This window comes from Salvelinus sp. IW2-2015, linkage group LG33 (assembly GCF_002910315.2).
Source record: "Salvelinus sp. IW2-2015 linkage group LG33, ASM291031v2, whole genome shotgun sequence".
Classification (NCBI taxonomy): Eukaryota; Metazoa; Chordata; class Actinopteri; order Salmoniformes; family Salmonidae; genus Salvelinus; species Salvelinus sp. IW2-2015.
The window spans coordinates 7,452,262-7,478,465 of NC_036872.1; the positions used below are offsets into that span (position 1 = coordinate 7,452,262).

Genomic DNA, 26,204 nt, shown 5'->3' on the forward strand with positions numbered 1-26,204 from the left:
GAATTTTGAAAATAATAATAGGCTAATGTTGCAGAACCCAGGTGTGGAAAGCTCTTAGCTCTTAGCGACCCAGAAAGACTCACAGCTGTAATTGCTGCCAAAGGTGCTTCTACAAAGTATTGACTTGGGGTTGGAATACTTATCTAATCAATAGTGTTATATATATATATACAGTGGGGAGAACAAGTATTTGATACACTGCCGATTTTGAAGGTTTTCCTACTTACAAAGCATGTAGAGGTCTGTAATTTTTATCATAGGTACACTTCAACTGTGAGAGACGGAATCTAAAACAAAAATCCAGAAAATCACATTGTATGATTTTTAAGTAATTAAATTGCATTTTATTGCGTGACATAAGTATTTGATCACCTACCAACCAGTAAGAATTCCGGCTCTCACAGACCTGTTAGTTTTTCTTTAAGAAGCCCTCCTGTTCTCCACTCATTACCTGTATTAACTGCACCTGTTTGAACTCGTTACCTGTATAAAAGACACCTGTACACACACTCAATCAAACAGACTCCAATCTCTCCACAATGGCCAAGACCAGAGAGCTGTGTAAGGACATCAGGGATAAAATTGTAGACCTGCACAAGGCTGGGATGGGCTACAGGACAATAGGCAAGCAGCTTGGTGAGAAGGCAACAACTGTTGGCGCAATTATTAGAAAATGGAAGATGTTCAAGATGACGGTCAATCACCCTCGGTCTGGGGCTCCATGCAAGATCTCACCTCGTGGGGCATCAATGATCATAAGGAAGGTGAGGGATCAGCCCAGAACTACACGGCAGGACCTGGTCAATGACCTGAAGAGAGCTGGGACCACAGTCTCAAAGAAAACCATTAGTAACACACTACGCTGTCATGGATTGAAATCCTGCAGCGCACGCAAGGTCCCCCTGCTCAAGCCAGCGCATGTCCAGGCCCGTCTGAAGTTTGCCAATGACCATCTGGATGATCCAGAGGAGGAATGGGAGAAGGTCATGTGGTCTGATGAGACAAAAATAGAGCTTTTTGGTCTAAACTCCACTCGCCGTGTTTGGAGGAAGAAGAAGGTTGAGTACAACCCCAAGAACACCCTCCCAACCGTGAAGCATGGAGGTGGAGACATAATTCTTTGGGGATGCTTTTCTGCAAAGGGGACAGGACGACTGCACCGTATTGAGGGGAGGATGGATGGGGCCATGTATCGCGAGATCTTGGCCAAAAACCTCCTTCCCTCAGTAAGAGCATTGAAGATGGGTCGTGGCTGGATCTTCCAGCATGACAACGACCCGAAACACACAGCCAGGGCAACTAAGGAGTGGCTCCGTAAGAAGCATCTCAAGGTCCTGGAGTGGCCTAGCCAGTCTCCAGACCTGAACCCAATAGAAAATCTTTGGAGGGAGCTGAACGTCCGTATTGCCCACCGACAGCCCCGAAACCTGAAGGATCTGGAGAAGGTATGTATGGAGGAGTGGGCCAAAATCCCTGCTGCAGTGTGTGCAAACCTGGTCAATAACTACAGGAAACGTATGATCTTTGTAATTGCAAACAAAGGTTTCTGTACCAAATATTAAGTTCTGCTTTTCTGATGTATCAAATACTTATGTCACGCAATAAAATGCAATTTAATTACTTAAAAATCATACAATGTGATTTTCTGGATTTTTGTTTTAGATTCCGTCTCTCACAGTTGAAGTGTACCTATGATAAAAATTACAGACCTCTACATGCTTTGTAAGTAGGAAAACCTTCAAAATCGGCAGTGTATCAAATACTTGTTCTCCCCACTGTATATATATATATTTTTTTTTTTACAAATGTTGGAATTTTTCTTACACTTTGACAGAGTATTTTGTTTAAATCATTGACAAAAAATGACAATTAAATCAATTTTAATCCCACTTTAACACTACAAAATGTTGAAAAAGTCCAGGGGTGTGAATACTTTCTGAAGGCACTGTATGTTGGCTAAACATCATGTTAAACACTATTATTGCACACAGAGTCCATGCAACTTAATTTGTCTTGTTAAGCAAATTTGCTCTCCTGAATTTATTTAGGTTTGCTATAACAAAGGGGTTGAATACTTATTGACTCAAGACATTACAGATCTTCATTTTTTATTAATTTGTAAATATTTCGAAAAACATAATTCCACTTTGACATTATGGGGTATTGTGTGTGTGTGTGTGTAAACCAGTGACCAAAAATCTCATTTTTATCCATTTTGAAATCAGGCTGTAACAACAAAATGTGAGAAAAGTCAAGGGGTGTAAATTCTTTAGTGATACAATTATGCTAATTAGAATTATTGGACATTAATGGTCAGGACAGTATAAAAAATATACAGCTGGTGGAAAAAAATGACTTTTGCCCATAAAATTTGAAAATAATGAGACATTTGGCTAAAACATTTCAAGCAGGGGGAACCTAAATGAGCATGTATTGAGTGAGTTGAATCACTCTAGCTTGTTTCTGTTTGGAGAAATTCAAAGTTTTACAATTGCCCCATGCCCCTGGTCTCCCTTTCTCCTGACGTACAGTCCGTTCTGGGTCCATTAATGGAAGTGTTGATGGAATTAAATATTATTCTTAGCTTCTTATTGACTTGTGAGTTACAAAAATTTGACCAAAACTTTGTCAATTACCGTATTTTTCTTGCAGAGTAGGTCTAATAGAGAAATACTGAAAAGGCTACAATACAAGGCTACTAAAATTACTGAAAAGTTTACTATGGAGGAGAATTGATTTGAATTTGTTGTAGCTGAAGAGATTGGTGACTGTTTATCAGGCATGGGAGATGGAAGCCTGTCCAGTGTGCTTTAGTTAGTCAGTCAGTCAGTCAGTGTGGATGAGCCTCAGGGCCTGGCCAAGCCTGAGCAGAGAACTAGGGCCCGCCTCTATAAAAGGCCTGTCGTCAGTAATGGATTCTCCCTTTGAGCACCTGTCTTTCTGGGGAGCGAGCGGGCTGCCGGAGAGACATGGCAGCCTTTGAGCCTCCCTGACACTCCTGAATGTAATAAGCCCAACCGCTAAAGAAGGGGAAATGTGTGTTGCTGAGGCACCCTAATGAAATATGATTGGGTGCGGATGGGTTTTCTTGACATGTTTAATCACGTCTAATCCCCACTCCTCTGTTGAATTTAAAAGGGCCGTGCAGGTCTGCACTATTCAAAGTGTTCAAAGTGTATTTTGGTGTCATCTCTCTGAAGGTATTTTGGAGAGACAGGTCTTTGTGTGCACTGCTCTTAGTAGTGGTTCTGGGTTGATCGACAGTTTAACCTGACTAGAAGAGATAGCCGACTTTGGCTGGCCATGCAGGAAGACTTTCTTCCTCTTTTCCTGCATGAGTAAAAGGGTAATTTGACTTAGTTAGCCTCATACTGTTTCGTAACCGTCACTGTCTTTTACTTGTCTGTGGTAACACACTAAACAGGAGGACGTTTCTCTCCTCTCTAAACTGCACTTGATGTGTTCAGGCACTCCTCGAAATGAGTTTGTCGATCACCTCTCCAATTAGCAGGCTTACAAGAGCTCTGGAAATGACAAGCCTTTTACAGAAGCCTCTTAGGCCATCTAACCAGCCGTCTTCTGCGGGAAACAAATACTATTCAATGGTGATATTTTCCTCATTAATGGATTTATTCATTTATGCATGGAGGATCGTTAGATTCTCTGTCACCGGACTTAAAAAGTGTCCTTTTGTTTCTTCTTTTGAAGTGTAGAACAATCCATCAAGTCAAATGCTTTTGAAGTGTTAGACAATGCTGGGGGTTTTCCTCACCGCACAAATTCAAATACCAAACCTCTTACTATTCTGCCATGAACTGAAACTCTGGTCAGCTTCCATAGGATTTAGAGCTAGAAAAACATATAACTGGTCAACTTTTGGCCATTGCAGATGTCTTGGTAACACTTCATTTTACGGTACTCTTTCCACAATGTCTGATATTATCAGGAAATTATATGGCAACAAATGGATAGGCTAGAATTCAACACAATTGGTAAATTGTACCAAAGAAACAAATAAGTAATATATTGGTTAGCCCATTACTGTATAATTAACATGTAGGCCTACCATACGTTTTCAGACTTCAAAACCATTTCTACACAATGTTCTCAGTTTAGCGGAGCCTAATGAAGACAATTTACAGAGAATGTAACCTGTAACCTCCATTGCCACATCATCCTTCTTGTCTCTCTAAGGCGTTGTTGCTCAGTTCATGCAATGTCATACAGTCTTCCGTTGAATCCAACTGATTTGGCTTGTTTCAATGAGAGGGTTTCTCAGTCACCATCTCTTTCTCATGTTTGAGTGGAGTCACGAAAAGAGTTGAAGCCCTCCCAAACACTGTCCTCTCCTTGTCAGTCTGGGACGGTGTTTCCCGCCCACTCGCCGACCGAGCCAGAGCGCTGCCTGGGATAAATAATTCAGGCTGGGTAGATCAGGCGATAAGCACCGCTGTTTTGTTCTGGGGATGCTGCTGATGTTTGAACAGATTTGACAAATAAAGAGGGGGCTTTTCTCCTATCATGCTCCCCTTCTTCCCCCTTTCCTCCCCCACCTCTCTCTCTATCTCCAGTACTTGCAGTGGGAAGTCCAAAAGAGGCCGATTTCCGCTGTGCCTCATTCTTATTTACATTACATTTACGTCATTTAGCGGACGCTCTTATCCAGAGCGACTTACAAATTGGAAAGTTCATACATATTCATCCTGGTCCCCCCGTGGGAATTGAACCCACAACCCTAGCGTTGCAAGCGCCATGCTCTACCAACTGAGCCACACGGGATCCCGCTGCTCTTATACAGAGATACCCAAAGACCTCAAGTCAAAGCCCTCTGTAAACTTTCCTTATCCTTCAAAGATCAAGGTCAATGTCTAACACAGGCACACTTTGCAGCTCAGCAATTCTGTTTGTCAAGCGCGATGCAAAGAGGTGTCTGCTCTTTTCCAAGGTTAATTCACTGGAAAGGTTGTGTACAGCAAGCCTATTGGGCCATCCAGTGGAGAGCACTGTAGGTTGTAGGTTAACCACCGTCTCAAGGGGAAAGAGAAGGGGAGAGAAGGCTAAGCACATTTCTTTGGCATAGTGGTAGGTTAGGAGAGACTGAACAGTGCTGAATTTGTCATTGTTTTTTCCTCTCTGCTGTCTCTTCCTTTAGGTGACGTTGGGGAAAGTGCTGAAAACCATTGTGGTGATGAGAAGCCTGTTCATAGACCGAACCATCGTGAGAGGATTCAACGAGAACGTGTATTCCGAGGATGGCAAGGTATTGCTTTAAATGGGAGGTTTTTGCCCAAACAACTGGATTGAGTAGTACTGCATGTGATAGTGAGGTGCAACCCTCTCTCCATTGCAAAAATACAAGTACGGTATTTTTTTACTTGACATAAGAGGCGTCATACTAGGCATTCAGTGCCTTCTGAAAGTATTCAGACCCCTGGATTAAGTAAAAACAATTATTCAGCAATCTACACACAATACCCTATAATAACAAAGCGAAAACAGGTTTTAGACATTTTTGCAAATTTATAAAAAATAAAAACAAAAATACCTTATTTGCGCAAGTATTCAGACCCTTTGCTATGAGACTCGAAATTGAGCTCAGGTGCATCCTGTTTCCATTGATCATCCTTGAGATGTTCCTACAACTTGATTGGAGTCCACCTGTGGTAAATGCAATTGATTTGACATGATTTGGAAAGGCATACACCTGTCTATATAATATCCCACAGTTGACAGTTCATGTCAGAGAAAAAACCAAGCCATGAGGTCGAAGTAATTGTCCGTACAGCTCCGAGACAGGATTGTGTCGAGGCACAGATCTGCGGAAGGGTACCAAAAAAGGTCTGCAGCATTGAAGGTCCCCAAGAACACAGTGACCTCCATCATTCTTAAATGGAAGAAGTTTGGAACCACCAAACTGAGCAATCGGGGAAGAAGGGTCTTGGTCAGGGAGGTGACCAAGAACCCGATGGTCACTCTGACAGAGCTCTAGAGTTCCTCTGTGGAGATGGGAGAATCTTCCAGAAGGATAACCATCTCTGCAGCACTCTACCAATCAGGCCTTTATTGTAGAGTAGCCAGGCGGAAGCCACTCCTCAGTTAAAGAAAGGTACATGACAGTCCGCTTGGAGTTTGTCAAAATACACCTAAAAACCATGACAAACAAGATTCTCTGGTCTGATGAAACCAAGATTAAACTCTTTGGCCTGAATGCCAAGAGTCACGTCGGGAGGAAACCTGGCACAATCCCTACGTTGAAGCGTGGTGACAGCATCATGCTGTGGGGATGTTTTTCAGAGGCAGGGACTGGGAGACTAGTAAGAATCGAGGCAAAGATGAACGGAGCAAAATACAAAGAGATATCCTTGATGAAACCTGCTCCAGAGCGCTCAGGAGCTCGGACTGGGACAAAGGTTTTACCTTCCAACAGGACAACGACCCTAAGCACACAGCCAAGACAACGCAGGAGTGGCTTTGGGACAAATTTCTGAATGTCCTTGAGTGGCATAGCCAGAGCCTGGACTTGAACCGGATCAAACATCTCTGGAGAGACCTGAAAATAGCTGTGCAGCAACGCTCCCCATCCAAACTAACAGAACTTGAGAGGATCTGCAGAGAAGAATGGGAGAAACTCCCCAAATACAGGTGTGCCAAGTTTGTAGTGTCATACGCAAGAAGACTCGATGCTGTAATCGCTGCCAAAGGTGCTTCAGCAAAGTACTGAGTAAAGGGTCTGAATACTTATGTAAATGTTATATTTCAGTTTTATTTATAAATTAGTAAACATTTCTTCAAAGAAGTTTTTGCTTTGTCATCATGGGGTATTGTGTGTAGATTGAGAGGGGGGGGGGGGATTGAATACATTTTAGAATAAGGCTGTAACGTAACAAAATGTGGAAAAAAGTCAAGGGGTCTGAATACTTTCCGAATGCACTGTATATCATCTGTACACATCCAAGGAGAGCTCAGTCCTCTTGAGAGTTTCCTGGGTACCATGAATGGGTCTCTCTGGGCTATGTTTTCAAAGTGACCTCATATAGCCTCCTGTCGAACAGTTTTGTTAGAGGGCTGACAGTTTCCAGCTGCTAACGTAAGAGTATGCAATCTAGGGTCTGGACCTACAATCCTCATTGTCAGTTTTCTGTTGGCACTGTTGAATCATTTAGATGACGGCTTCCTTTATCACTCTCTCCCATGAAAAGCTTGTAAAGGATGGGAGACATTGGCTTTCCTCTATGATTTCCCGTCTGTCAGTCCCTCGTTCATTTTGAATATGGCTCTGTGTTGGCGTTTCGCCCTCACTCCGGGACTCTTTGAACTGACATGAATATGAGGAGGCCATCAAAGCCACAGAGAACTAGCACTGTTAATTAAGCCAATGAAGGGGAGACTTTTGAACCTCCCACTACAACAGTGTTGTCTGATGTACGCAATTGTGTGTGTGTTCATGCATGTGTGTTTACAATCAAGCTCTTACATATACTGCCACAACTAACCAGGTACTTTATAGAGATAATCTGCTCCTTGGAAAATGTTTTGTAGTCCAGACATTCCCAAAGCACCACCTAGGATGACTTAGACACAACAGCAGCAGCCAGGGTTTAGTTTAGGGTGTCTTGCCTCGTCTGCTCCGTCCTCAGGGTCCACCATCCCCATTTCTGCCATTTTCTCCACTAATTATCATATTGTAAGAAGCAGCTGGAGCCGCAAGCTGAGCCTCCTAGCGTACAGAAAGAGAGAGGAAAAAGGAGAAGGAAAACTGCACTATCAAAGGAGGGCTTCAAAGGCTATCTAAGGCATCTCTTGGGTAATTTGCGATCCTGTATTCTTCCCCCTTCAAAGGGTCTCTGTGTGTCGGGAGTGGGTAGAGGGACAGAGGGGGATCGAATCCGATTTCTCTAATAAATGCTGACACCAGGCCTGTTTGATATTAGATTCAGGGGAGCGTTTTGATTTGTTAACGCCTTTGAAAGTGTTTGGACAACCTTCACACAATCTCCTGCTCACCTCTCCTCATTTACTGTAGGACCATGCAAGCCAGAGGACAGTAGGGCGGCAAGAAGAGAGGAATCATTTGAGCAAAAAATATAGACCTGATCAAATGATCAAAATCCCAGAATGCAATGCTAATGAATGGTATCACGAATACCAAGAGAAAGTTGTTGGCGTTGTCAGTCTTGATGATGACGAGGACAACATATTTAATCCAATCCCATTGTTCTGAACTCACCAAAGGAGCACTTGGTATGATTTGAATCATATACAACTGAATAAAAGAATGTGTAATGGTTTGAAAATGATTTCTCCTTTTCTCTCCTCAGCTGGATATCTGGTCGAAGTCAAACTATCAAGTATTTCAAAAGGTGAGACCTCATATTCATGTGTTCACCCCAGACTGAGGTGCAATGTCCACTTGGCAGGCGCCAACCTGAGGAACTCATGAATAGTCACGTAGGTCTCCATATTGTGGTCCAGTCGTCTCTCTCTCGTTGGGCCACCTGTTACTGTGTGTTCTTCTCTCTCACTAGTCAAGCCCTGTCATACCAAAATATACTCTGTTTCCTGTTGGATTTGATTTTAAACTAAAACCACTTTGCATCATAATCAGTTCTGGCAAGCATACAGAGATTATGAGTCGTCCTCACTCCCCTCCCTCATAAAATCTCAACAGGCAGGGGCATGGCAGCCTATGGGCAGCCAACCACACCAGTGACGGCGATGAAGTCAACATGAATAGAATGAGAGCACACAAATGTGTCTTTCATAAAGAATTCTCAATTATATGTTTATGTCTATTTTCTTTTTACTTTTAACGTTCGATCAGCTTTACTATTACAGATAGATTGTGGCTTCCATCAATGTAATTGTCTGCATCATTTCCAATCCCCCATATATTTCAAAGGTTTGGACTCCTACACCTACTTTTTTTTTATTTATTTTTTTACTATTTTCTACATTGTAGAATAATAGTGAAGACATCAAAACTATGAAATAACACATATGGAAACATTTAGTAACCCAAAAAGTTGGTTACTTTTTAAATGTTAGATTCTTCAAAGTAGCCACCCTTTACTTTGATGACAGCTTTGCACACTCTTGGCATTCTCTCAACCAGCTTCACCTGGAATACTTTTCCAACAGTCTTGAAGGAGTTCCCACATATGCTGAGCACTTGTTGGCTGCTTTTCCTTCACTCTGCGGTCCAACTCATCCCAAACCATCTCAATTGGGTTGAGGTCAGGTGATTGTGGAGGCCAAGTAATCTGATGCAGCACTCCCGTCACTCTCTTTCTTAGTCAAATAAACCTTATACAGGCTGGAGGTGTGTTGCGTCATTGTCCTGTTGAAAAACAAATGATAGTCCCCCTAAGCGCAAACCAGATGGGATGGCATATCGGTGCAGAATGCTGTGGTAACCTTGTGAGTTAAGTGTGCCTTGAATTCTAAATAAATCACTGACAGTGTCACCAGCAAAGCACCCCCACAACATCACACCACCTCCTCCATACTGCTTGGTGGGAACCATACATGCGGCAAACATCCGTTCACCTACTCTGCGTCTCACAAAGACACGGCGGTTGGAACCGAAAGTCTAAAATTTGGACTCATCAGACCAAAGGACATATTTCCACGATCTAATGTCCATTGCTCGTGTTTCTTGGCCCAAGCAAGTATCTTCTTCTTATTGGTGTCCTTTAGTAGTGGTTTCTTTGCAGCAATTCAACCATGAAGGCCTGATTCACGCAGTCTCCTCTGAACAGTTGATGTTGAGATGAGTCTGTTACTTGAACTCTGTGAAGCATTTATTTGGGCTGGTAACTATAATGAACTTATCCTCTGCAGCAGAGGTAACTCTGGGTATTCCTTTCCTGTGGCGGTCCTCATGAGAGATAGTTTCATCATAGCGCTTGATGGTTTTTGCGACTGCACTTGAAGAAAGTTCTTGAATTTTCTGCATTGACTGACCTTCATGTCTTCAAGTAATGATGAACTGTCATTTCTTTTTGCTTATTTGAGCTGTTCTTGACAAAATATGGATTTGTTTTTTTACCAAATAGGTAAAAATATCTTCTGTATTACCACCCCTACCGTGTCAATACACAACTGATTGGCTCAAGCGCATTAAGAAGGAAAGAAATTCCACAAATTAATGTTTAACAAGGCACACCTCATGAAGCTGGTTGAGAGAATGTCAAGAGTGTGCAGAGCTGTCATCAAGGCAAATGGTGGCTACTTTAAAGAATCAGTACCAGTCAAAAGTTTGTACACACCTACTCATTCCAGGGTTTTTCTTTACTTTTTTACTTTATTTTTACTAATGGACAACAACTCTTAGGCTTCTACTTCCAGCTTATACATACTATTTGCATTTTACGGACACAGTATAGTTTTACAATTGTTATCGTTTGTTTGTTTTTAGTCCCATCCTTCAGCTCCACTCAACCCCTCCCATCTGTCTCTGAACACCATCCAGTATTTTCATAGATTCTACATATTGTAAATTAAAGATAAAAAAAATTCTAAGACTATTATTAATCGATTGACTATGACTTTTTAAGTCACCCAGCAGTGCTATTTGCAAAGTTGGCTCCAGGTAAATGTTGCAATTCTTAAGCCATTCCTGAACCTGCGACCAAAAACAATCTAAATATGTACTAAAACAGTACCAAAACAAATGATCTAATAATTCTATAATATAATTGCTGGGATGGTTGTATTCCCCAAATATTTAACATTCTATTGGTTGCAAGAATTTTGTGTAATAATTTAAATTGAAAAACTCAGTTTTAAGTAAAATCAAAATGTATTTGTCACATGCGCCGAATACACGTGTAGACTTTACCGTGAAATGCTTACTTAGAAGCCCTTAACCAACAGTGCAGTTCAAGGAGAATAAATATTTGCCAAGTAGACTAAAATAAAAAGTAATAAGAATAAGTAACACAATAAGAATAACAATAACGACGCAATATACAGGGGTGCACCGGTACCGAGTCAGTGTACAGGCTAGTTGAGGTAATCTGTACATGTAGGTGGGGGTGAAGTGACTGCATAGGTAACAAACCAACAGCGAGTAGCAGCAGTGTACAAAAGGGAGGGGGGATCAATGTAAATTGTCCGGTGGTGATTCAATTAATTGTTCAGTAGTCTTATGGCTTGGGGGTAAAAGCTGTTGAGGAGCCTTTTGGTCCTAGACTTGGCTCTCCGGTACCGCTTGCCGTGCGGCTTGTTTTCTATGGCTTGTTTTAAAAATAGCAATATTTTAGAGATGCTTTCATTTTCAAATAACCGAAAGTGAGAGGTTGTAATCTGAATAAAAGGGAAAAGGTCATTCTTGAACATGGAGTGAGATATTCTTACTAATCTTCTAGAGAACCAGTTCGGATTTAAGTATAACTTTTGAATGACTAAAGCTTTTAGTGAGAGGTCTAATGGTTTAATATTTAATTATTTCTGCCCTCCGAATTCATATTCATGATATAAATAGGCCCGTTTAATTTTGTCTGGCTTGCCGTTTCAAATAAAAAGTCATCTTCTTTGCTCATATAATTTTAAAAAACAGTTCGCTAGGTGTATGCAAGGTCATAAGCAAATAGGTAAACTGGGATATGACTAAAGAGTTAATCAGGGTGATTTTCCCACAAATAGACAGGTATTTTCCTTTCCACGGTAGCAAGATCTTATCTATTTTTGCTAACTTTCTATTAAAATGTATTGTAATAAGAGAATTTCTTTCTTTTAGGATATAAATACAGAGTATGTCCAATTCACCGTCAGACCATTTTATTGGTAAACTACAGTATGTTTATTTCTTGATCTCATTCTAATGCAAACAGACCCGGTCTGATGGAGAGGGAGGAACGAGGAGGGCACCTGTCAGCTTCCCCTCCCATCTTTCATTGCACTGGCAAGATCTGACTTGTGACCGAAGCCTCTTTGTTACCTGTCCAGTCATATATATACCTTACATCTACTTTGGGGATAACTTTTCCCCCGGTTTTGATATGTTTTCCCTGCGCATGTACTGTACTGCCTGCCATGTGCTAGTAATAGCCATACACTCGTCATGTGTCTCCAGATGGTCAAAATGCAATAGCAATGGACATATTGCCTGGACACAGCAACAACAACAAAATGTCAGAATAACTTGGTTCATCAAAGTTACATAATAAATAGCCGCATATAATTGCATGTGGGATGAATATTAGATTTTGATCAAAATATTAAGAATAATAAGATGCCTAGTCACTGCCAAGTGAATGTGTAGGAGGGAGAGATGGATACAGTATATTCTATGATTAGGATTGCTCCAATGATAACCCTGCGCTGGTCTAGCAGACTTCTATTAGTTATGTTGAAAGTCGAGTAATGATTGCTCAGGCCTTGAAAACATGTTTTACTTGACTGCTTTTATTGATTAAGTATATGTAGTACTCACTTGCTCATAAAATCATATTGAATTGAAAAAGAACTGGCAGACTTAATGTGATTGTATTGTCTCAGGCTTAGCAGAGGGAATTGGAATGTTTACAAATATTCAGCGACAATGTGTTTTTACAAGCCCTGGTTTTTCTCTAAGGTTACGGATCACGCCACCACTGCTCTGCTCCACTACCAACTCCCCCAGATGCCCGACGTGGTGGTACGTTCCTTCATGGTGAGCACATTCACAAAGCAAACCCTCTACATAACTTACTCCCACCCCGTGACTGAGCTCCACTACTTGATAATCTACTCTGTCTTTGGTCCAATATCTTCACCATATACACATAGCTGATGGATTGCACTCGCATTGCTGTCTCTATCTTATCACACCTACAGTACTGTTACAGTACCTGCTTTTGATTGAAAGCTCTGTAACAAATGTTTGAGGAAGGGGTTAAAAACTGTCAGGCTATTACTGGATACAGTGCCTTGCAAAAGTATTCATCCCCCTTGCCGTTTTTCCTATTTGCTCAGAGTTGCGTTACAACCTGTAGTTTAAATTGATTTTTATTTGGATTTCATGTTATGGACATATACAAAATAGTCCAAATTGGTGAAGTGAAATGAAAAAAATTACTTGTTTCAAAATATTCTCATATGTATTCACCCCCTTTGCTATGAAGCCCCTAAATAAGATCTGGTGCAACCAATTACCTTCAGAAGTCACATAACTAGTTAAATAAAGTCCACATGTGTGCAATCTAAGTGTCATATGATCTGTCACATGATCTCAGTATATATACACCTGTTCTCAAAGGCCCCAGAGTCTGCAACACCACTTAAGCTAGGGGCACCACCAAGCAAGCTGCACCATCAATACCAAGGAGCTCTCCAAACAGGTCAGGGACAAAGTTGTGAAGAAGTACAGATCTGGGTTGGGTTATAAAAAAATATCCGAAACTTTGAACATCCCACGGAGCACCATTTAAACCCATAAAAAAAAATGGAAAGAATATGGCACCACAACAAACCTGCCAAGAGAGGGGCGCCCACAAAAACTCACAGACCAGGCAAGGAGGGCATTAATCAGAGAGGCAACAAAGAGACCAAAGATAACCCTGAAGGAGCTGCAAAGCTCCACAGCGGAGATTGGAGTATCTGTCCATAGGACAATTTTAAGCCGTACACTCCACAGAGCTGGGCTTTGTGTCCAGAGAAAAGCCATTGCTTAAAGAAATAAATAAGCAAACACGTTTGGTGTTCACCAAAAGGCATGTGGGAGACTCCCCAAACATATGGAAGAAGGTACTCTGGTCAGATGAGACTAAAATTGAGCTTTTTGGCCATCAAGGAAAATGCTATGTCTGGCGCAAACCCAAAACCTCTCATCGCCCTGAGACCACCATCCAATGTTTTTCATCGGCAGGGACTGGGAAACTGGTCAGAATTGAAGGAATGATGGATGGCGCTAAATACATGGAAATTCTTGAGGGAAACCTATTTCAGTCTTCCAGAGATTTGAGACTGGGACAGAGGTTCACCTTCCAGCAGGACAATGACCCGAAGCAAACTGCTAAAGCAACACTCGAGTGGTTTAAGGGGAAACATTTAAATGTCTTGGAATGGCCTAGTCAAAGCTCAGACCTCAATCCAATTGAGAATCTGTGGTATGACTTAAAGATTGCTGTACATCATCCTTGAAGAATGGGCAAAAATCCCAGTGGCTAGATGTGCCAAGCTTATAGAGACATACCCAAGAGACTTGCAGCTGTAATTGCTGCAAACTTGCTGCTCAAGTTTTCAGTTTTTTTGTCTTATTTCTTGTTTGTTTCAGAATAAATTGCATGTTCAAAGTGGTAGGCATGTTGTGTAGATCAAATGATACAAACCCCAAAAATCCATTTTAATTCCAGGTTGTAAGGCAACAAAATAGGAAAAATGCCCAGGGGGGTGAATACTTTCGCAAGCCAGTGTAATTAGTGGTTGTCAGGCAAAGCTCCCCTGTCCGCTGAAGCTTGTAACCAGTCTCCACATGTACAGTCCTATGGAGGAGGTACCTCAGGAAGCATACTGTACAATAGACTTGTCATTGTTACTGCGTGATGTGTAGGTACCATCGGAGGTTTTTACTCCTTACTTCCTGGAGTGCGGGCAAGATTATGCATTAGTCTTGATGTTTGCTGTAACGGTCATGGAATTTTGGATGACAGTAATTGGTCAGCCAAATGACCACGGTCACCATTATAACTGTTAGAATAGAAAGAAGAAAAAAGTTGTGTGTGTAATATATATATATATATTATATATAATACACTGCTCAAAAAAATAAAGGGAACACTTAAACAACACAATGTAACTCCAAGTCAATCACACTCCTGTGAAATCAAACTGTCCACTTAGGAAGCAACACTGATTGACAATACATTTCACATGCTGTTGTGCAAATGGAATAGACAAAAGTTGGAAATTATAGGCAATTAGCAAGACACCCCAATAAAGGAGTGATTCTGCAGGTGGTGACAACAGACCACTTCTCAGTTCCTATGCTTCCGGCTGATGTTTTGTTCACTTTTGAATGTGGCGGTGCTCTCACTCTAGTGGTAGCATGAGACGGAGTCTACAACCCACACAAGTGGCTCAGGTAGTGCAGCTCATCCAGGATGGCACATCAATGCGAGCTGTGGCAAGAAGGTTTGTGTGTCTGTCAGCGTAGTGTCCAGAGCATGGAGGGCTACCAGGAGACAGGCCAGTACATCAGGAGACGTGGAGGAGGCCGTAGGAGGGCAACAACCCAGCAGCAGGACCGCTACCTCCGCCTTTGTGCAAGGAGAGCACTGCCAGAGCCTCACAAAATGACATCCAGCAGGCCACAAATGTGCATTTTGTACACCTCCACAGGTCTGGTTCATCCTTGGGAGCAATTTCCAAACGCCTGAAGGTACCACGTTCATCTGTACAAACAATAGTATGCAAGTGTAAATACCATGGGACCACGCCGCATCATCTGCCAGGAAAGGAGACGCATTCTGTCTCCTAGAGATGAACATACTTTGGTGTGAAAAGTGCAAATCAATCCCAGAACAACAGCAAAGGACCTTGTGAAGATGCTGGAGGAAACGGGTACAAAAGTATCTATATCCACAGTAAAACGAGTCCTATATCGACATAACCTGAAAGACCGCTCAGCAAGGAAGAAACCACTGCTACAAAACCACCATATAAAAAGACAGACTACGGTTTGCAACTGCACATGGGGACAAAGATCGTACTGTTTGGAGAAATGTCCTCTGGTCTGATGAAACAAAAATAGAACTGTTTGGCCATAATGACCATCGTTATGTTTGGAGGAAAAAGGGGGAGGCTTGCAAACCGAAGAACATCATCCCAACCGTGAAGCACGGGGGTGGCAGCATCATGTTGTGGGGGTGCTTTGCTGCAGGAGGGACTGGTGCACTTCACAAAATAGATGACATCATGAGGGAGAAAAATTATGTGGATATATTGAAGTAACATCTCAAGACATCAGTCAGGAAGTTAAAGCTTGGTCTCAAATGGGTCTTCCAAATGGACAATGACCCCAAGCATACTTCCAAAGTTGTGGCAAAATGGCCTAAGGACAACAAAGTCAAGTTATTGGAGTGGCCATCACAGAGCCCTGACCTCAATCCCATATAAAATTTGTGGGCAGAACTGAAAAAGTGTGTGCGAGCAAGAAGGCCTACAAACCTGACTCAATTACACCAGCTCTGTCAGAAGGAATGGGCCAAAATTCACCCAACTTATTGTGGGAAGCTTGTGGAAGGCTTCCTGAACGTTTGACCCAAGTTAAACAATTTGAAGGCAATGCTACCAAATACTAATTGAGTGTATGTAAACTGCTGACCCACTGGGAATGTGATGAAAGAAATAAAAGCTGAAATAAATCATTCTCTACTATTATTCTGACATTTCACATTCTTAAAATAAATTGGTGATCCTAACTGACCTAAAACAGGGAATTCTTACTGGGATTAAATGTCAGGAATCGTGAAAAACTGAGTTTAAATGTATTTGGCTAAGGTGTATGTAAACTTCCGACTTCATCTGTATATATAATAAAATATAAAAAATTCACACATTTCCTCCTCTGCTCCGCTCCTGACAGCATGTGCTGCTGCAGGGAGGGGGGCTTTGCTAGGCAACCGAAGACTGGTTTGCTACAACACCTTGCTTGTTTCAGCAAGGTGAAACAAAGTTTCATCATGTTGTAAAGACTCCATGTTACCGCAGAACAGACTCAACCGCACTAATGCCTGGCTATCCTGTCTTCAGTCATCTGTTTGTTCCACACGAAAAGAATGACAGTTATTTTATTTTCATGGCAGTCTTCATCCATAACCGCCGGTTATGCAGTAATTGTGCCCGCCCTACTTGATGTTTTTAAATAGCCCAACTGTCCACTCTGCAGACCTGTGCCCCTAGTGCTGAGGTGAGGGAGATTAATTAGCCACTCCGGTGTTGGAGACCTATTCTGATCTGGCCTGGCCGGGGTGTGGTGGCTGGGTCCAATCATACAGATCAACGGCTCTGCTTCAAGGGCAACACCCGGGCGCCTCCATTACAAGCCTGTCCTCGTTTACAACTTGACTCTGTCTAGAAAGACATTAGCACAATGTCTGCAATCAATCCTGTTTAAAGGAACAGTTGGCCTAAGTCCCGCCTTAAGTAGCCTCTAAGCAATAACACAAATATGGCTTCTTTGCACCTGTTTTGCAGTTGCTATTCCATAGGCTTTGCAAATGCATAACTCTCTACTTACCTATAACCGTAGTCTTCTCGTTGCAGCGCTAACATGAGATTGTTGTAATGGGTCTTTTCTCACGCCGCCCAATGAGGGTGCTGATCATTACGCTGGCCAGTGATGAATCGGGGAGCAGGTTTTTAATCCTGCAGATGGATGGTGCCAGTGAATAGGTTTGACAGGTGTGTGACTGTGTGAGGGAGGTCTGGCAGTGTGGCTGGCTGGTGCCGACTGATGGGCTGGGAGAGAGAGGGGGGCCCGAGGATGAGGAGAGACTCCACTCACACCCCTGGGTGGATCGACCACAATCCCCACATTGGTGCTCTGTGTCTCTGTCCTCCTCGCTCTCTATCTCTCTCTCTCTCACCATGTCAGCTCATATGTTCATCAAAATAGCCCGTCATTGAGTTTTGATACATTTTATGTTTTACTAGAATCAGTCTATTGGTGAATCCTTCTGAGAACTATATCACTGTCTTCCTGCCTGAATTTCCCTTTTCTTTTCTCCTTGTCAGACCTGGCTAAGAAGCTACATCAAGCTGTTCCAGACCCCGTGTCAGCGTTGTGGGAAGTTCCTGCAGGAGGGCCTTCCCCCGACCTGGAGAGACTTTCGCACCCTGGAAGCCTTCCACGACACGTGTAGGCAATGAGGAATCAGCGGGGAAAGGTTCCATTGGAAACTGTTCTGACACCCCATCTAATAAGACATGGCAAGACTTCACCTGCTCTTCAACCTCTGCCTACACTGTGCATGTAGGCATCAGCACTGTTGTTTATAGACTGTATGTCACTGCCTTATAGTCCTCTTCCTGGTTGAATGGGCATCAGGAAGCCAACTGGGTTGGAATGGGAGGGAGAGGGATCTAATCAAATCTGCCAAGACTGCCACTATTGGCTCTTCCTCCCTCATTGCCACATAGGGATGAGCCAGTAGTGGCAGTCCCGGTGGTTTGATTTGAATTGTGTTGTTGTCCTCCCACTGTGTAGGATGATGTCATATTAATGAGTCTACTCACGTTTAACCCAATCTCACACTTTAACCCAATCTCACAGCTCCAAATGTTTGCCATATAATAAATTGTTGAGTGCTCCTGCTCCAGCCCCCTGGTTGTGCAGAACCTTTTTATTTAGGTTCTGCACAACCAGAAGCTCCAAATAATAATAAAATAAGTTATTTTTCAGCAAAGTTAGAGCGAACACATTTATGGCCCAAGTATTGTGCAGTTTGTTTGTCATTGTGTTGTATCCCTTCTGTACAGGAGCTGGGTTTAATATTTCATGAACCATGCTGGATATGTGGAGGAAAAAGGCTTTTTTGTGAGGTGGGAGTTAAAAAGGCAAGTGAAGGGAATTGCTCATTTTGTAGAATTAGGCGGCAGACTTTTTGTACACTTTCAAAATAATCTGTGCTTTTTTTTGATAACCATTGTCTAAATAAAGTACAACATTTTGTTTAATAGTGTCATCTTATTTTAAGCTTTTGCAGGATGGAGGAAATGGTTTTGCCAATTCTTAACACAACCAAATATGAATACTTTTGAACATCTCTAGTCTTGTTCATCAACTTTCAGATAGACATTACCCATGCATTTCATCATTCGTGGGACTCTTTGTGACTCTGAACAGCAGTTTTTGTCAAGGATCCTTGGCTCATTGTCAAAGAGCATACAGTCAAATGCAGTTTCAATTTTTTTGACTACACGCAATACTGACATTCTAAACCAAGGTATTTTATGTCACAGATATACGCCGCATACAAGATTCTCTCCTAACGAAAAACTTAGTTGCACACTTTTGAGAAAAACAATATGAATTTACAAGAGTGGTTCAGATTGCATGAAGCATGAAGCATGAAATTGGAATGGGCCTTTTGTGTAGTAACCTTTCCAGCACAATAGTGACATCATGCTGTGCCTCTACTGTACAGGTTCCCTTCTGGCTTTCCAGCTCTGAATTATTGATTTTGTTTATGTTACTTTGTAGAATCAGCCACTGGAAGAGCTAGTCAGATTAAGCAGAATATGACGAATGGTGATAAAAGCGTACTGTTAGTATCCATCTCCTCCATAGGACAGCAGGACAGGACCGTGTGTCCGTCTGCTTGTTCTGTCCATCCGTCCACAGGAATTAGTCCATGCTCCGTTCAGAGAAGCTCCAAACATCCCTTCCCTCCAATTTATTTGCTGTGTGAAATAGCCACCGGGCCTTCATCAGAGTGTAATAGTGTGATTGATGGGCAGAGGAGGGCGATGTGGGGAAAAGAGAAATGGGCCGGTGACTAAAGAAAGCACAGCTGATTCATTCCTAGCCCACGTGTTCTTATTATCTCTCTCAATTATCTTAGCATTCTTACATGTTCAACTTGTAGTAACAAACTTAGTGAATGTGAAATATTTTATTCTGTCAATGACATCAGTCAAGTACGCCTAGTACTCAATAGGCTCTATAACAAACCTAAAGCAATGGTAAATCGTAGCACTATAGGTTTGTGGTTGTGTCCAAAATGTTTTGGATATTTTCACAACCAGAATTATGGGCGCAATAGCTGGTGGTGGTGTGAGGGCTGGGTAATGATTAATAAACAAGTTGTAAATGTGTCGAGGCTTGACCCCTTACTGGCCATTCATAACGTGCTCCACATCTAAATATGTGGTTGCTACACGTTGTGTTTATTTGGGTCCCCATTAGCTTCTGTAGAAGCAGCAGCTGCTTACAAAAAAAAACACAAAACATGACCAGTAACAAAACACTGATAGACAAGGACAGTCACACACGTTTAAAATACAACAATATACAAATAATACAACAAAAACAATACAACTAACAAATAATGTATGTGTTTGTGTGTCCCCTCACAGTCCCCACTGTTCCATGAATTGATGCTTGAGTAATTGGAGATGGAAGGGAGTTCATGACTTTGTATGAAACTGCATTGCCGTGAATTCGTTTTTCGACATGGGACAGTGAAGAGACCCCTGGTGGCATGTCTTGTGGGGTATGTATGGGTGTCTGAGCTGAATGTTATTTGATTATACAGACAATCTGGAATTTTCATCACAGTAATATGTATCATAAAAACTAGAAGAGAAGCAGTTCATCTCTTGTGAACCCAACCAGGAAAGACTGGCATGCATGTTGTTGATGTTAGTTCTGTTTTGAGCCAGGGGCTATTCATCATGATAAATATCCATTTGGGTAACAATTAAGTACCTTACTCTAATTGTTTTCCATAAAAATGGCCCAAAAATATATACAAATTGCTTCTTAGCAAAGAGCAATTTTTCAAGCAAGAATTTTGATAGGACTGTCTGGGAGAGGTCTAAGTTGGGAGGGGAAACCTAGCTGTTATTGGCAGAGAAGTTTGGAACTCTTTCTTATTGGTCTATTAAAGTTGAAATATGTCACTTTTTTCATTCTCATTGAAAGCAAGTCTAAGAACGGTAGATATGTTCTATGTGCACTATTTCTATACTGGTGATGTCACCAGGCAGGCCAAAACTCCATCCCACCAAAACAGGCAGAAATTTCAGGCAGTGTTTTCAAACAGCTCTTAAACTAAAAGGGCATTTTCACAATTTGAAATTATTATATTCCAACCTCATAGTGTTGATTGCACTGGTCCTTTTAAGAAAGACCAGAACTAGATGGAGAGATGAGTGTGATGTACAGAGGAAAGTGGCAAGTGGAGGACCTGGGGATAGAATCCCAACATTACCATTAGACCAGAGTCTGGCACGCTGCGTAGCTACAGTTGAAAAACATGGGCATGTGAATGTCATTTTATGTTTGGAAAACAGACTCACTCCTAATAATGAATCATGGAAACATAAAATGGTACAGTATATTATGATCGTTTGCACTAACTGGTGTTGCAATCTGACTTGTCTGATTGAACACCAGAAGAATACTTCTCTAGTGAATCGTAACTATTTTGGTAACTCTGTTAAAAAACAGAAGGTAACACCAATCATTTCTTAGCATTATGTTCTATTCCACTAAACTGCACAGAGGAATATTGTGTGAAATAATTGTTTATTTTGTCTTACCTCTTTGCTTATGATGAATTTGTGTGTGTTATTTCTGCAAATCCCATGTCACAATCTGCTCCCAACCTGAGTATTCAAACAAATGAATTATTCAGGATGTTTACCTTCCCCCATTCTGACTTCTGCCCCTCTTTGTAATGAGAGAACTCTAAAAGCTAACAATTCATTTCCAATGTTTTACCTAGGTCCCCAGTTCCCAGAAACGTTTCATTAGAACTGTTTCACTTCCACTCAAGTTTCCAAATAGTACGATTAGTTTGTGTCGTCATTCATCAGAATTTCCCAAAGTGATTGGCAACATAGATATAACTCTACTCAGTGTTTGGGAAACAGACTCTCGTCATCCCACCCGCCACAGTGGAAAAGATTTACCTCGCGGAGAAGTGCGTGTTTTCATGGATGGTGGTACCTGTAGTGGTACCTGTAGCCAAAGGAGTTCCCCTTTCAGAGTGTTCTATAGCAGTTGGTAAGATGCAATTCTATGAGTTAACATGCAGAAGGAGTCGTAGAAAACAACTAACAAGCTAACTATATACAGGTAACTGCCAAAATAAAGGAAACACCAACATAAAGTGTCTTAATAGGATGTTGGGCCACCACGAGCCAGAACAGCTTCAATGCGCCTTGGAATAGATTCTAAAAGTGTCTGGAGCTCTATTAGAGGGATGCGACACCATTGTTCCACGAGTAACTCCATCATTTGATGTTTTGTTGATGGTGGTGGAAAACGCTGCCTCAGGCGCCGCTCCAGAATCTCCCATAAGTGTTCAATTGGGTTGAGATCTGGTGACTGAGACGGCTATGGCATATGGTTTACATCGTTTTAATCAAACCATTCATTGTCCACTCGTGCCCTGTGGATGGGGGCATTGTCATCCTATGGGGGCATAGACATGGTAGCCAAAATAATGGCCTGCCCAGCATTTTTATACATGACCCTAAGCATGATGGGATGTTAATTACTTAATTAACTCGGGAACCACACATGTGTGGAAGCACCTGTTTTCAATATACTTGTATCCTTCATTTACTCAAGTGTTTCCATTATTTTGGCAGTTACCTGTAGCTTCCAGTAGAGAATTGTAAACGTCATAATGGATAGACACTTGGACTGCATTTCTTCCTCGTTTTAGCCCTTCCCACTCTTTCCCCCTCCTGTGTGTATGCCCCCCCCCCCTGCTGTGCCCGCCTCCTACTCCTCCCTGGACTGTGTCCTCATTATCTCACCCACCCCCAGGCCCCCCATCTCAGACATGTTCCCTTCAGAACACCTAATTACTGCTCCCAAACACTGCTTATTATTGATAACAAGTGCTGGTGTTGCCCTACCCTCGAACCACTGTGAGTCAGAAAGAAGAAACAGAGCAGGGCGTGAGGTGTGTAGCTAGCATCGATGCTGTATGACTGGTGTCTGCAAAGCTAACTGTGCCCCATGCCGTAATTCCCTCCTCTGGGTTGATGCAAAGTTAGACAGATTGGGTCCTGCACAGATTTCAGTCCACACACTGGTAGTTAAGACTACTCAATTCTCCTTACAATCCAAGGATTCACCACCCAAATACACGTCTATTGAAATGTGTGTTATTAAGTAAGAAAAAGTAGTGGACACCGACAAGGCGCTTTCCCTCCTTGTTTAATAAAGTTCTCCTTCGTCATGAAAATGGAAACTGACAGCATAATAAAAGAAAGGCTAAGTCTATGTTAAAGGTTGTCATAAACCTATTGAACAGACACCTTGACATTTCTTAATTACAGCGGAGGCGTTTTCCCGTGGTCTCCCATTCTGCCTGCATTACTGAGTAGAGAGAGAGGGGTGGTGGAAGATAGAAGGAGAAGTTCTGCTTAAGGGAGGTCGGTTGTTGTCCCGGGAGACAGATGGTGATGAGTTCCTCTTGGTGCCAGGAGTTTTTTGGACGGGCTCCATTCACACAGCCCTAGGCGTATGTAGGAGGTGCGTACACCGGGTTCGGCCTCAGCAGTGGAGGCTACATCCACGTCCCATCTGTTCCTCAGCATCACCACCAGATCCCCAACTAGCACTTTGTTATCAACAGTACTCCGGGCTCGCATCATCACACATGATTCCTTCCCTCTCTGTTGTCGCGGAATGGTCACGTTTCGAACCGGGAACCTGCCCGAACCACACCGCAGTAATGATTGTGTATCACCATGTTTGAATAGAAAGATACAGCGACACATTTGTATGGCATTCAAAATCCTGATACACCAGATTGAGGAACATAAGCCAGCAGTACATATCACTGGCCCTCAGTTGGCTTTCATACTACTGAATGACAATTTAGGGGGAATCGTGCTTTTGGCCGGGGAATAGCCAAGCACCAGAGGTGGTGACACAACAGCCCTGAAAGCTCTCTGAATCAGATGCTCTACTGGCTCCTGGACAGAAATACCGTAGAATTGTATCCCATTCCATAACATATGGTGAAACTTCCATAGAGAAACAAAAGTCAAGTACAAGATGCACAGTATTAGGGAGAAAGGCAGACTGAGATCAAATCTAACCCAGAAGTTTGCAGCAGCCAATCAGGTGGAGGCCTTACAATCACATTGACTTTTACGTGATGTGTATGTTTTTATTGAGTCTATGGGACCCAGGACTCCCTGGAAAACAGTGTAAATGTTATGCCTATGATTAACTTGGAGGGCTGAGAGTGAAGAAAGTAAAGCACAATGATATGATAAGACAGCATTATCACAGAACAAGTTTGCAATAAACACTAAGCGATGTACTGCCCTGATGAACCCCACATATTAAAATATTCATGATAGTCATCCAATGAAATATCAACTCCAGGGCATTGTTCATTCAATGATGTAATTTTATTATATCTATGCGAATGTACTGTTATAAATAAGTGCTTGAGCTTTTCATAATGCTGAATTACAGCATTTTAATGTCAGTTTCTTTATTTGGTGGCAGTGCTTTAATGTGATATTTAACAGAATTGAATTTGCTCCAGAGAATAATGCTTTATTCCTAGAAGTGTTTAGTGTGCACCAGTCTTCTAATTCATTGATAATTGAGTTTTCTTCGAGTCGTCATCAGCTCAGTAAATGAAGGCAAATACACATACACATACAGATTTGTAAGAATGAAACTCGGGCCCTGTTGTGATAATTTAATACTATACTGAACAAAAATATAAACGCAACATGTACTGTAAAGCGTTGGTCTAATGCTTCATGAGTTGAAATTTTCTATGCACAAAAAAACGTGTTTCTCCCAAATTTTGTGCATAAATTTATTTACATCCCTGTTAGTCAGTATTTCTCCTTTGCCAAGATAATCCATCCACCTGACAGGTGTCACATATCAAGCTGATTCAACAGCATGAACTTTACGCAGGTGCACCTTGTGCTGGGGACAATAATAGACCACTCTAAAATGGGCAGTTTTGTCACACAACACAATGCCACAGATCTCAAGTCTCAAGTTTTGAGGGAGAGTGCAATTGGCATGCTGACTGCAGGAATGTCCACCAGAGATGTTGCCAGATAATTGAATGTTTGTTTATCTACCATCAAACCAAATCAAATGTTATTTGTCACATACACATGGTTAGCAGATGTTAATGCGAGTGTAGCGAAATGCTTGTGCTTCTAGTTCCGACAGTGTGGTAATATCTAACAAGTAATCTAGCAATTCCCCAACAACTACCTAATACACACAAATCTAAAGGGGTGAATGAGAATATGTACATGTAAGTATATGGATGAGCGATGGCCAGGCGGCATAGGCAAGGTGCAATAGATGTCATAGAATACAGTATATACTGTACATGTGATATGAGTAATGTAGGATATGTAAACATTATTAAAGTGCCATTATTTAGAGTGTCATTGCATAAAGTGACGAGTGATCCATTTATTAAAGTGGCCAGTGATTGGGTCTCAATGTAGGCAGCAGCCTGTCTGAGTTAGTGATTGCTGTTTAGCAGTCTGATGGCATTGAGATAGAAGCTGTTTTTCAGTCTCTCTGTCCCAGCTTTGATGCAGCTGTACTAACCTCACCTTCTGGATGATGGCGGGGTGAACAGGCTGTGGCTCGGGTGGTTGATGTCCTTGATTATCTTTTTGGCCTTGCTGTGACATCGGGTGCTGTAGGTGTCCTGGAGGGTAGGTAGTTTTCCCCCGGTGATGCGTTGTGCAGACCGCACCATCCTCTGGAGAGCCTTGCGGTTGAGGGCGGTGCAGTTGCCGTACCAGGCTGTGATACAGCCCGACAGGGTGCTCTCCATTGTGCATCTGTAAACTTTGTCAGGGTTTTGGGTGGCAAGCCAAATTTCTTCAGCCTCCTGAGATTGAAGAGGCGCTGTTGAGCCTTATTCACCACACTGTCTGTGTGGGTGGACCATTTCAGTTTGTCTGTGATGTGTACGCCGAGGAAATTAAAACTTTCCACCTTGTCCACTGCTGTCCCTTCGATGTGAATAGGGGGCTGCTCCCTCTGCTGTTTCCTGAAGTCCACGATCATCTCCTTTGTTTTGTTGACGTTGAGTGAGAGGTTGTTTTCCTGACACCACACTCCGTGTACCCTCACCTCCTCCCTGTAGGCTGTCTCGTCGTTGTTGGTAATCAAGCCCACTACTGTTGTGTCGTTTGCAAACTTGATGATTGAGTTGGAGGCGTGCATGGCCATGCAGTCGTGGGTGAACAGGAGTACAGGAGGGGGCTGAGCATGCACCCTTGTGGGGCCCCAGTGTTGAGGGTCAGCAAAGTGGGGATGTTGTTTCCTACCTTCACCACCTGGGGGCGGCCCGTCGGAAAGTCCAGGACCCAATTGCACAGGACGGGGTCGAGACCCAGGGCATCCAGCTTGATGATGAGCTTGGAGGGTACTTTGGTGTTGAATGCTGAGCTGTAGTCAATGAACCATAAGCCACCTCCAATGTCATTTCAAAGAATTTGGCAGTACGTCCAACCATCCTCACAAG

The 26,204-nt window shown here is 42.3% G+C and overlaps 1 protein-coding gene across 1 annotated transcript in view; it reads left to right on the forward strand.

Annotated features, from left to right (window-relative positions):
* The window catches only part of LOC111957999 (mediator of RNA polymerase II transcription subunit 27), an 89,245-nt gene extending 70,731 nt beyond the window's left edge, over window positions 1-18,514 (forward strand). Inside the window, exons 5-8 of the mRNA XM_023979162.2 lie at window positions 5,153-5,260; window positions 8,319-8,360; window positions 12,578-12,655; window positions 17,719-18,514. Coding sequence (XP_023834930.1) covers window positions 5,153-5,260; window positions 8,319-8,360; window positions 12,578-12,655; window positions 17,719-17,853 — 363 coding nt within the window. The 3' untranslated portion in view covers window positions 17,854-18,514. The remainder of the gene's footprint in view (window positions 1-5,152; window positions 5,261-8,318; window positions 8,361-12,577; window positions 12,656-17,718) is intronic.
* Window positions 18,515-26,204: the final 7,690 nt, after the last annotated feature.